Consider the following 12,242-nt stretch of genomic DNA (forward strand, 5'->3'; position numbering starts at 1 on the left):
CTATCCCGAGTGAAAGCCGGATGGCAGGAATTCCAAGCATTTAAACAAAGGCAGGCATTCTCCCCGCCCCAAAGCAGACCTCCAAAGTCTGTGCTCCAAAAAAGGATCCTCTCTGTCTCTAACTGGAGTTTGATGTTCTCTCAACACTACTGCAGCCAGCCATGGTTTTTCAGAACACAAGCCTCGCTGTGGGGACCCAGACGATGTCCTCAGCCTATCAGTAGCAATGCACTAACCCAGATGCTCAATTGCGAAGCGAAGACGCGTTGGGGGTGGGAGTTGGGGCGGGAGGAATACATCGTTTGAGGGTGGACGTAGGAGAAAGGTATTCTAACACTCACTACAGCCTTTACCCACGCAGCCGGATTGAGTCTACGGAGAAAAGTCTACCAGTCCTAAAGGGGGAAAGCAATTAGCCCCCTCCCCAAACTGGCCAAGGGGGCTAGGTTTTGGCTTAAAGGGACTGAGATTGGGCAGTGCCCAGTCGGCCCTACAAACTGAAGCCGGGCTTCCGTGAACGCCGCGGCTGGCTGGTACTTCCTCACGCTTCCCTTCCCGGTGCCCTCCTCCCTGGTTCTCTGCAACTGTGTAGTTTCGGAAACCACCGCCGCCGCTGCAGCGTCGGGGACAAGTCTGAGTCCGGAGCCCAAGAGCTTTCCGCAGCAACCACCACTTTATGCAAACTTGCGGGTTTCCAGTTCGGGGATAGCGAGAGTAGGAGCTTCCCTGTGGCGATTCGGTGTCTCGGAAAGGCGACCGCAGGAGAGACGGCGGAAGCGCGCGCACCAGACTCTCCCAGACGCAAAAGCGGACGAGACAACTGCGGAATTCACCCGCCGCGCCAGGGCACTTCCGAGACAACAACCGACTGGCACTTTTTCTCCCGTTGGCAAACTAGGTTTTTTTTTAAGCTACTTGGCAGCTCTGTTTGACTCCACCTCCCCCTCCACCCCCGCCTCAGTGCCTTTGGCTTTTCTTTGGAAACCCAGACAGAATTGGGCATCTTTGTTAATTGCCGTTAGGAGTGCCCGGCCGTGCGTATTCACCCGGCCCTGTCGCGGTTGCACGGAGCCAGGCTTGCTCACCTTTGAACTGCAAAGGGATCAAGTTCAGCTCGAGTTCCCTGCGTTGAGACTGAAAGAAGCTGAGAGACTGTGCAGGAGAGAGAGTGAGAGAGGGGGGGAAAAGGGGAAAGGAGAGGAGGGAGGAGAGAAGGGGAGGGAGGAGAGAAAAAGGAGGGAGGGAGGGGAGGGATCGAGAGAGAGCGCGGAGAGAGAGAGAGGCTGCAATCTCCTCCCTGAATCGCGCACAGCGCTGCAGATCCCTCTGCTCCAACACGCCCGCCGAATGCAGGTGAGGGAAGGCACGGACTCTGCGGCTGAGAATCCAAACTTGGGCACCGCGCGGTGCGCACGGTTCGACTGTAGCCCCTACGGGCGAATGGTTGCTGCGGTTTCAGGAGGCGGCTTCGTGACTAATGACCTTGCGCAGAGTTGTTAAGAAAAAAAGAGAAACCCGAGCTCTCCGGGGTGAGGAGCGACCGACTTTGGGCGTCTCTGAAGATGGCTCGGGCTGCTCTTTGGCGCGCCGGAGGCACCCGATCGCGGACCGAGCTGTGACGCGAGGCGTCTTCGCTGCACCTTGCCCGGAGCGACCTGCCGTGAAATTTTTCATTCAAGATATGTTGAGTGGCTTCCCGGCAGCTTAAGAGGAGTCAGAGTTGAGACGGGCTTGTTGCTGGCCCCGGAGTCTCTTGCAGGAAGCGGCTCACGTTTGTCTGGACCTCCGGAGCCTAAACAGAAACTGGGGCTGGAGTGAGTGGCTGGAACGTGAATTGGACTTAACTCCAGTAAGGACTAGCCCGGCTGGCAGGCAGGGAAGGCTGCAGGTTTGCTCCACTCCGTTTCCAGACTACACCGCTCTCTTGCGGAAGCTGTTCCGGCCCCTTTCCCAGAGCTTTGGGGACTGGCTCAGTATATTCCCGCTGCGGGGATGACTTTGTGGAGGCACGGAGTCCATGGCGCGCAGTGTCCCGTGAACTGTAAGTACTGCGAGTGAACGGTGGCTGGCGAGAGGGCGATTAGCACCCATTGCATGAATTATGAAACAATAACTTTTGGAAGAAGCAGGAGGAGAAAAAAAAGAAGCATCTATAGCTGCCCCCTCCCATCGGCCGACTCTACACGCTACTCTGGCCCCCTCCCTCCCCTCCCTCTCGTTTCTTCCTTTCCCGGAGAGGAGGACCGAGGGGAGGGCAGGCGGCCAGCCCCGGAGGAGGGGGGTACCAAGGGGGGTTGTGGTTAGAAGGAGCAGTAGCAACAGCAGCAAGAGAAGATGCTGAGGATGCGGACTACGGGATGGGCGCGCGGCTGGTGCTTGGGCTGCCTCCTTCTGCCGCTCTGCCTTAGCCTGGCCGCCGCCAAGCAGCTGCTCCGGTACCGGCTGGCGGAGGAGGGCCCCGCCGACGTGCGGATTGGCAATGTGGCCTCGGACCTGGGCATCGTGACCGGCTCGGGCGAGGTGACTTTCAGCCTTGAGTCTGGCTCTGAGTACCTGAAGATTGACAACCTCACCGGCGAGCTGAGCACCAGCGAGCGGCGCATTGACCGAGAGAAACTGCCCCAGTGTCAGATGATCTTCGACGAGAATGAGTGTTTCTTGGACTTCGAGGTATCCGTGATAGGGCCCTCGCAGAGCTGGGTGGACCTGTTTGAGGGTCGGGTCATCGTGCTGGACATCAACGACAACACGCCCACCTTCCCGTCACCGGTGCTCACCCTCACGGTGGAAGAGAACCGGCCTGTAGGAACACTTTACCTGCTGCCCACGGCCACCGATCGTGACTTCGGTCGCAATGGAATCGAGCGCTACGAGCTGCTCCAGGAGCCCGGGGGTGGCGGTGGCGGCGGAGAAGGAAGACGCTCGGGGCCGGTGGACAGCGCCCCCTACCCAGGGGGCGGCGGGAACAGCGCGAGCGGCGGCGGCCCTGGAAGCTCCAAGCGCCGGCTGGAGGTGCCTGAGGGTGGCGGTGGGACTGGTCCTGGTGGCCGAAGCAGTGTATTCGAGCTGCAGGTGGCAGACACCCCAGACGGCGAGAAACAGCCGCAACTGATAGTGAAGGGGGCGCTGGACCGGGAGCAGCGAGACTCCTACGAGCTGACCCTCCGAGTGCGCGATGGGGGCGATCCACCTCGGTCCTCACAGGCCATCTTGAGGGTGCTCATCACCGACGTGAATGACAACAGCCCCCGCTTCGAGAAGAGCGTTTATGAGGCTGACCTGGCTGAGAACAGCGCTCCGGGCACCCCCATCCTGCAGTTGCGCGCCGCCGATTTGGACGTGGGGGTCAATGGACAGATCGAGTATGTATTTGGGGCCGCTACCGAGTCTGTAAGAAGGCTACTGCGTCTGGATGAAACGTCCGGTTGGCTCAGTGTCTTGCACCGTATTGACCGCGAGGAAGTGAATCAGCTGCGATTCACAGTCATGGCCCGTGACCGTGGGCAGCCCCCCAAGACCGATAAGGCCACCGTGGTCCTCAACATCAAAGATGAGAATGACAACGTTCCCTCCATCGAAATTCGCAAGATAGGACGCATCCCACTTAAGGACGGGGTGGCCAACGTGGCCGAGGACGTCCTGGTGGACACGCCAATCGCCCTGGTGCAGGTGTCCGACCGAGATCAAGGCGAGAACGGGGTAGTCACCTGTACGGTAGTGGGAGATGTGCCTTTCCAGCTTAAGCCAGCCAGCGACACAGAGGGCGACCAGAACAAGAAAAAGTACTTCTTGCACACATCGGCCCCACTGGACTATGAGACCACCCGGGAGTTCAACGTGGTCATAGTAGCGGTGGACTCTGGCAGTCCTAGCCTCTCCAGCAACAATTCCTTGGTGGTCAAGGTGGGAGACACCAACGACAACCCTCCTGTCTTTGGTCAGTCTGTGGTTGAGGTTTACTTTCCAGAGAACAACATTCCAGGTGAGAGGGTAGCCACTGTGCTGGCGACAGATGCTGACAGTGGGAAGAACGCAGAGATTGCTTACTCTCTGGACTCCTCAGTGATGGGGACTTTTGCTATAGATCCCGATTCTGGGGACATCCTGGTCAATACAGTCCTGGACCGGGAGCAGACTGACAGGTATGAGTTTAAAGTTAATGCCAAAGACAAAGGCATTCCTGTGCTTCAGGGCAGCACCACGGTGATTGTACAGGTGGCTGATAAAAACGACAACGATCCTAAGTTTATGCAGGACGTCTTTACCTTTTATGTGAAGGAAAACTTGCAGCCAAACAGCCCTGTGGGAATGGTCACCGTGATGGATGCTGACAAGGGACGGAATGCAGAGATGAGCCTGTACATAGAGGAGAACAGTAACATTTTTTCTATTGAAAATGACACAGGAACCATTTACTCCACAATGTCTTTTGACAGGGAACATCAGACTACATACACTTTCAGAGTGAAGGCTGTGGATGGGGGAGATCCTCCCAGATCGGCCACAGCCACAGTCTCCCTCTTTGTGATGGATGAAAATGACAACGCTCCCACAGTTACCCTTCCCAGAAACATTTCCTACACGTTGCTGCCACCTTCAAGTAATGTCAGGACAATAGTAGCTACAGTGCTGGCAACAGACAGTGATGATGGCATCAATGCGGACTTGAACTACAGCATTGTGGGAGGGAATCCTTTCAAGCTGTTCGAGATTGATCCCACCAGTGGTGTGGTTTCTTTAGTAGGAAAACTCACCCAAAAGCACTATGGCTTGCATAGGCTGGTTGTGCAAGTGAATGACAGCGGCCAGCCTTCCCAGTCCACTACAACTTTGGTGCATGTATTTGTCAATGAAAGTGTTTCCAATGCAACAGTGATTGACTCCCAGATAGTCAGAAGTTTGCATACCCCGCTCACCCAGGATATAGCTGGTGACCCAAGCTATGAAATTAGCAAACAGAGACTCAGTATTGTCATTGGGGTGGTTGCTGGCATTATGACAGTGATTCTAATCATTTTAATTGTCATGATGGCAAGATACTGCAGGTCCAAAAATAAAAATGGCTACGAAGCTGGCAAAAAGGACCACGAGGACTTTTTTACACCCCAACAGCATGACAAATCTAAAAAGCCTAAAAAAGACAAGAAAAATAAAAAATCTAAGCAGCCACTCTACAGCAGTATTGTCACTGTCGAAGCTTCTAAACCAAATGGACAGAGGTATGATAGTGTCAATGAGAAGCTGTCAGACAGCCCAAGCATGGGCCGATACAGATCAGTTAATGGTGGGCCTGGCAGTCCCGACCTGGCAAGGCATTATAAATCTAGTTCCCCATTGCCAACTGTCCAGCTTCACCCCCAGTCACCAACTGCAGGGAAAAAACATCAGGCTGTACAAGATCTACCACCAGCCAACACATTTGTGGGAGCAGGAGACAACATTTCAATTGGATCAGATCACTGCTCTGAGTACAGCTGTCAAACCAATAACAAGTACAGCAAACAGGTAAGATGTATCCCAGATACATTTACATATCCCAGAGAGCCTTGATCACTTGGAGACAACTTGCAGCTTCTATGAGTTGGGGCTTTCCTTGATAAAGGTCCTTCTAGTTTTAAAACCAGGAGTTTAATGTTCATCGATATGACATATATTAATGTAGCAGAAGCCTTAGAGGACAGAGGTGTGCCCCTGTTATTTTGCAAGCTAGTCCTTGGCTTCATAAGCCCTAAGGAAGTGGTAGTATTTTGTGCTTCTGTGTGCATTAGACAGCCTTAGTTCACCCATATTTTATGTTTTACAGGATAAATATGTATATCTTATTGGGAGAGTTCTAAGTGAAAATTTGTAGAGAAACTACTGGTGGTCATGCTAATTGGGCACTGAAAAGTTTTAACTGTGTCATAAATCATGCAGGGTTTTACACGTCAGCATTTACTGATTCATACAAATGCAGAGCCAAGTCCAAAATCTTGAAATCCTGCCATACTGACTTGATTTGATGAAAATAGTGCCTTAACAGTACTTAATGATAAGCAAGTGTCATGCATAATTGCATTTTTAATTCTTTGTATTTATAACACCGTTTATTTATAATTAGTAGGCAACTATGTTTATATACAATCAGCCACCTGAATTCTTCATATTCAGTATTCCAAAGCTTATAAACAAAATTAGGTTGTACTGAGTACAAGATACTTGTGAGTGATTTGTGATACACTAGAAATACCAAGGTTATGTGTGTTACTTTTGTGTGCTATTTGGTTTAACTATTCCCTGGTATAATTTTAAAATGGTTATATACATACATACATATGTTGAGGGGAATTTCTGAATATGTCAGATTTATTTTGCACTTTTTTCATGTGGTAGGTCTTATACAGAAGTTTACTTTTTATGTCCACCAAAGTTTGACACACAGCAAATGGAATCTTTCAGACATTGCTAAAATGCTGCCGCAAACACTGCAAAGAATGCATCCCATGTCTCTTATTACCAAAATTCACCTTAAGAATTACAGTTATGACTTGCTAGGTGATATAATGAGATGGTTCTTCTACTAGACATGTTTTGCATGTAGAATGCTTCATCTGAGAAGAATTGAGATGAAGGAGGAAGTTGTTATATAGTCTCACTGAATGTTATTCAGAAAATATTGAGCTCTCATAGTTTTCAGTATTACTAAAATATTTTCTACTTGTGGAATTTTACTTTGGTTAAGAAGAAGAAGAATTAAGATTTTTTTTTTAAAATCCAGCCTTAAAAGCAGTAAAGACTGTAGGTTTGAACTAGTGTATATGAAGTGGTTTTGAAAATAGACCTTTGGATGCATGTAAGCTTGAATTATTTCTTTATTTGAGAACACAGTTTGATCCTGTGGAGAATTTATATCTGTTATGTTATTGCTTTACGTAGAGTTAAAAGCAGATGTGTTTTGGCCCGGTGTTTAATGCCTTCATCAGTTTTGTAAATAAGTATGACTCTATTGAAACTGCAGCACTTTTTTTTCATATTATTTACATACACATGCAAATAAACTGAGGTCTTTAAATTTCCTGAGAAAACGATAGCATTAATGCAGCATAGTGCGAAGATGGCTTAAACAGAATATTTTTATCTCTATTACTATACCTATAGTGATTTTGCCCTATGGTAGAGTGGTATTTGTATTCTAAATTGTTTAGTTGTATGCTTTTGAGTGGCTATGTATAATGGAAAACTTATAAATAGTGTATGCAAACACCACATGAAGTCTGGGGTGTAAACGTGAGCTATGTTGGATTCATTTGAAAGCATAGCTCTATATTCTTGAATTTAAAAAAATATGTCAAATGTCAAGACAATTGGCATGCCATTTTTTTTTTTTTTTTTTTTGGTTTTTCGAGACAGGGTTTCTCTGTGTGGCATGCCATTTGAAAAGCAAAGTGATATGTTCATAAATTAACTAATGTATGGCATTTGTTTTTTAATTGAGCCAAATCCACTTACCAAAATAGAAAACCTACAAAGTGGATGGAACGAATCACTTAGCTTGGCAAAGGTGACTTTGGAAACCTTGCATGCCATTAGGCATTCCAAAGATGTACAAAGTTTTAACCACAAGTAAACAGCTGACCTACAATAAAAAGAAAAGCAAAACTTACTCCCCCTAATGTAATTAATTAGTAATAGTAATTGATATGTTTCATCTGCTCAATATTGCTGTCAGGGGACAAGAGATCCATTTCCAACTTCGGTTGTACCATCTGACATGAGCACAGTTCACTTGGTCCGGATTTTTGCTTGTCATACGTAGCTACTTTTCTGGTTTTGCTCATAAAAGATTTAGCTTTCACAGAACTAAGGCATGTTTTGTTTTATTTAGCTTCGTTTTTAAATAAACAAAGGATTTTGCTGTTTTCCTCCTTCGATAAATTAATTTATCTAAAATTTGTGACTTCTATTCTTTCAGTTTATTAGATTTGAGACTTGTACTTTTTCAGTTCCTTAGGTGACCGTTTAAAGCATGAGATTTCACTTGCTACAATGCCTTCATTTTATTTATTTCCTGAACTCCTTATTATACTTCTCTATTTATACTGATGAAATGGAAATGATGTTTCTTTTAGTATTTTCTGCAGGAAAAGTGGGCCTTTGGAAGTGTTTCTCTTAAGTGATATCAGGGAACACATTGTAGCAAGCCAAGGACTCCCCAGGAAGAGTGTGAAAATAGTGTGTACACGCAGTTCCCCTCTTCCATTTTTGTTGAGTTGATTTCAAAGACTCTAGGGACATTTACTTCAAGCACCTCTTAATACTTACTCTAGATATGTGTTTCGGAGTGGCTGAAACCATTTTTCAAATTCACACATTGAAGAACCTGAGGGTGGGACCTAAGTTTTCATAGTTCAGACCTTGGCAGTGCAAGCAAAAGTCTTTGCCGTCCAATACCTGACGTTTACTTAAGCACTGCAAAGCTCATCCATAGAATTTTTGAGACTGCCTCCCTTACATTTAGTTCTTCGGTTGCTTTGCAAGCTTGGTGGCTTTTAGTGTTGTGACCTGAAAGGACAACTGTGCATTTAATTTATAGAGAAAAGGAAAATGCATGCTAAATATTTTCAGCAAGACTGCAAAAATTAATGAACTACAAATTTAGAATTAGCTCTTCTCTGCTATTCGTAAGCCCTAGTGAGTTTATCACTTGGTATGACATTTCTTAAGATAATGAATTAATATATAAAAGTTTATTTTATTTTATAAATGGAAAGTAAGGTAATTTATTTTTGATAAGAATTGAGCTTGAATAAACATTTATTTTAAGATGCATTTTGAGCTGATCTCAATATATCCACGAGAAAAAGATTTCTGTTTCTCCACTGACAGTTTCCCTTCTGTTAAGGAACTACTGAATTGGTCTGAATAATGTCCTCCTTAATAAAATTTTGTTCAGTGTTCTTTATACACTTAAATAATATACTAATACAACTGAACATAATGAAAAGATGGCTGTGGTGTTGGAAGCAAGTGAATGGCTTCCCTTTATTATCAGAGTGCCGCATTTTTGAAAACTAAGAATCAGGTTGCTTGTGCACCGGCACATATATTTTAGTGCTAACATATCTGCAAAGTGATGCCAGTTCTATCCAGTTTTCAGTTTAATTTTCCAGACGAATGTCTGCAAGGTGTTGCACCTGTCTATAACCAAGAACGCTTTCATGACGCTCAGGGAATCTGCACATATTTTTCTACTTGGCTTGGTATTCTAGGCAGGAACCGGATAACTAATAGACAGAGACATTTACTGAACAATATTACCTGGATCTTTGTGTGAGTAAGGAATAAAAGAAACGTCATCCAGTTATGTGGTCCATGGTTGATGTGCAGTTTTAAAGGGAAATCCATATAGGACAATTTAAATGTCGCTCCCTGTTACCTTAAATCAATCAGTCAATTAATGAGTAGTTGATAGGCATGACAAATAATAAGAATGTTTGAAGTAGCCACGTTCTTAGCTATCATGCGCTTTCTTTCTGTTGACACTCAAGCACGCATGCATGTGAAGCAACCGTGGGGCCAATAGCGCTTTATTATGTGTTAATGTCCGTTCGCTGATGTGCTTATGATACTCAAATATCCAATTTACACAGAGGAGAAATAAAAGCATGCCAGTCAACAGCTTATTGCCTGTATCTAGAATCATGAGCGTTATCATTTTTAGAATGAAAAAGTACCACCTTAGCAGTTCTGCCAATTTACAGAAGAAGAAACCGAAGAACTAGCATGATAAAATTCACATGACTGGGGTCACAAAGTTATCAGAGAGAGAATATAGACCAGAGGCCTCCCATTAACAATTAAACCCCTTTTAGAGGTGAAAACACCTGCTGACGCGCAGTAAGTTTCTCTGTGTTGAATGCAGCAGCGCATGAATTGGTTTTGGTTTTTATATCCTTGCTAATATATTTGCTATAAATATAGAAGTCTTTTCAATAGAGTATAACTGTCCTGGGCTCCAGGTCTTATGTGTAGAATTATCAAAGAATTTATAACTCAAAACTTACAGATTTCAATAAGAATTCATCACACTTTCTCCTATGCAAGGTAGCAATTGATGATGTATGTTAAACAAAGCTAATGTGGTTTTGCTTAGCCTAGGCTCAAAAAGGTAACTGACAGCATTTTAAATTTAGCACACAGTAAGAACATAAGCTCTTGTCATACTTATCATTCAGCATATCTTTACTAGAAAAGCATCCCATGAAAATATTCTCAGGATTATACATGACAAGGTCTGTATATTCTTACTGAAGTAATTGTTTGCTTTTTCCATCAAACCAATAACCCCCTTTACAGGTTCCTTTATGCTGTATCTACTTGTCCTAAACATACAACGGCACATTGTTTTTATTTTCATCCCAGTGTGCTTGCTAGTAAGTTTTGTAGAAAAGTTAGACATTTTTGTTGTTTTTCAGTTGAAAAAATAAGTTGTTTTGTGTTAAACTATATGTAGATTCTAAATTTCCACAGGCATCATATAGAAAGTATGTAATTTACTAACTTCAATGACTCTTAGCCATGGTTTGGCCATAGAATCCACTGGATTAGAGTCATTGGCCTCAGTGTTGGAGAACAGTGATGGTGTGGACACTGTGCAATAAGTGTAGCCAATGCTGCTTTATGTATGGAGCACTTGGAACCAAGTTCTGGACTATGACTTGTTTATTGACTGTGGCTCTATAGAAACAGTAAAAGCTGACGCACATTTTTAAATCCCCGCACTCAGGAGGCAGAGGCAGGCCAATCTCTGAGTTTGAGACCAGCCTGGTCTACAGAGCAAGTTCTAGGCAGCCAGGGTTACATAGAGAAATCCCTAGTGTGGGGATGGGGCGGGAGTGGAGAAGTAGAAGCCATTAATGTAAATCTACAGTAAGTTTTATTTTCAATTTTTTCTTACTTTTTAAAGCCTTTAAACTCTTGTCTAAAGCAAAGCCTATGTCACGTACATCACACGGTGCTTTATTTAGAATTAGTTAGTGGGAGAAATCGCATCCAAGAGGAGCAGAGCTGCAACCACTAAAACTAATCTTAATTATCACTTCTGGTGAATTAATGTTTTACGGGCGGAAGAAAGGTTTATTTTCAGGAATTTAGTGATGTTTGTATTGAGCTCTAATGCTGTGTACAAACAAGAGAACCATTTAAAACCTCTGATGTAGAGTATCTTTGACAAGTCAATTTTCCCCCTTGAGCATATTTATTATTTATAAATCTATAATTTGCAGATAAGAATTTTATCTATTTCCGGACCTCTGTGTCAGCGTTTTCATAGAGTGTAAGAAGACTTTAGGGAGATTTTCTACATCATGATTTTTTTTTAACCTACATAAATCTTTATTTTCCTTTCAGATGCGTCTACATCCATACATTACGGTGTTTGGCTGAATTCCACTCTAATATGATGCTCTCTTTTGCACCAAACTCTGTGATCACCTTGCTACCCCGACACCTGATGGAGCCTGCCCTTGGCCGTGGGGTGTCAGCCAATCACTGTTTGTTCCACTTGTTGTGCCCTGTCTTCCCTATTTAAGGAAAATAAATAGCATAAAAATAAGTTAACTTCCAAAAAGGCAGTATTAATACAGGCATGTATTACTCACAGATGTGTCCAGTTCCGTTCCCAAAGAGATGACAAGCAACTGTTAACACTTGATAGCAAAATCATTAGTAAAGAAAAAAAATTCAGTAATAATAACTCTAAGACTTTGGCTTTGTGTGAAGAAAGGGAAACAGAATTTCATACTTTTTTTTTTTTTTTTTTCTACAGTGCACTAAATTACTGACTTCAAATAAAACCCTAAACTGATGATCGTTTTCTGTGTCATGTAATCACCACTTCTTCCAGCCTTGTAAACAGTTCTGAGAAAGGACAGTCTCTTGGCCAATCTGTGGTGCAATTCGGAATGTCACTGTGTTTGTGTTTGTGTTTTTATCCACACGTGAATGTCAATGACTCCAAGCACTTTTATTAAATGTATGTTCTGTACGTTCTGTGACTTTCGGTGTGTAACACAGGCACTGTAACTGATTAAATTTTTCTTAATCTTGAGGTAAATAATCAAAGAACCCATATAATTTAAAGAGTTTTTTGTTGTTGCTGATGAATTCACTAAGAATTTTTTTTTTTTTTAAATCAGTTCGCTTTAGCAAGGTCACTGCAGTCACATTTAGAAGGAATATGTACCCTCCAATGCTGCTGACAG

General features: G+C 44.4%; 1 protein-coding gene across 7 annotated transcripts in view; it reads left to right on the forward strand.

Annotated features, from left to right (window-relative positions):
* Positions 1-1,246: 1,246 nt before the first annotated feature.
* Positions 1,247-12,242, forward strand: part of Pcdh7 (protocadherin 7) — a 414,240-nt gene continuing 403,244 nt past the window's right edge. For 3 of the 7 annotated variants that reach the window (XM_057771298.1, XM_057771295.1, XM_057771296.1), the window contains exon 1: positions 1,247-5,505. In XM_057771298.1, the coding sequence (XP_057627281.1) occupies positions 2,335-5,505 (3,171 nt within the window). In that variant the 5' untranslated portion in view covers positions 1,247-2,334. Of the gene's footprint in view, positions 5,506-11,388; positions 11,628-12,242 lie in introns of those variants that run through there. The other 4 variants (XM_057771292.1, XM_057771293.1, XM_057771297.1 and 1 more) reach the window with 3 other exon arrangements.

The sequence above is a fragment of the Chionomys nivalis genome, chromosome 6, assembly GCF_950005125.1.
Source record: "Chionomys nivalis chromosome 6, mChiNiv1.1, whole genome shotgun sequence".
Classification (NCBI taxonomy): Eukaryota; Metazoa; Chordata; class Mammalia; order Rodentia; family Cricetidae; genus Chionomys; species Chionomys nivalis.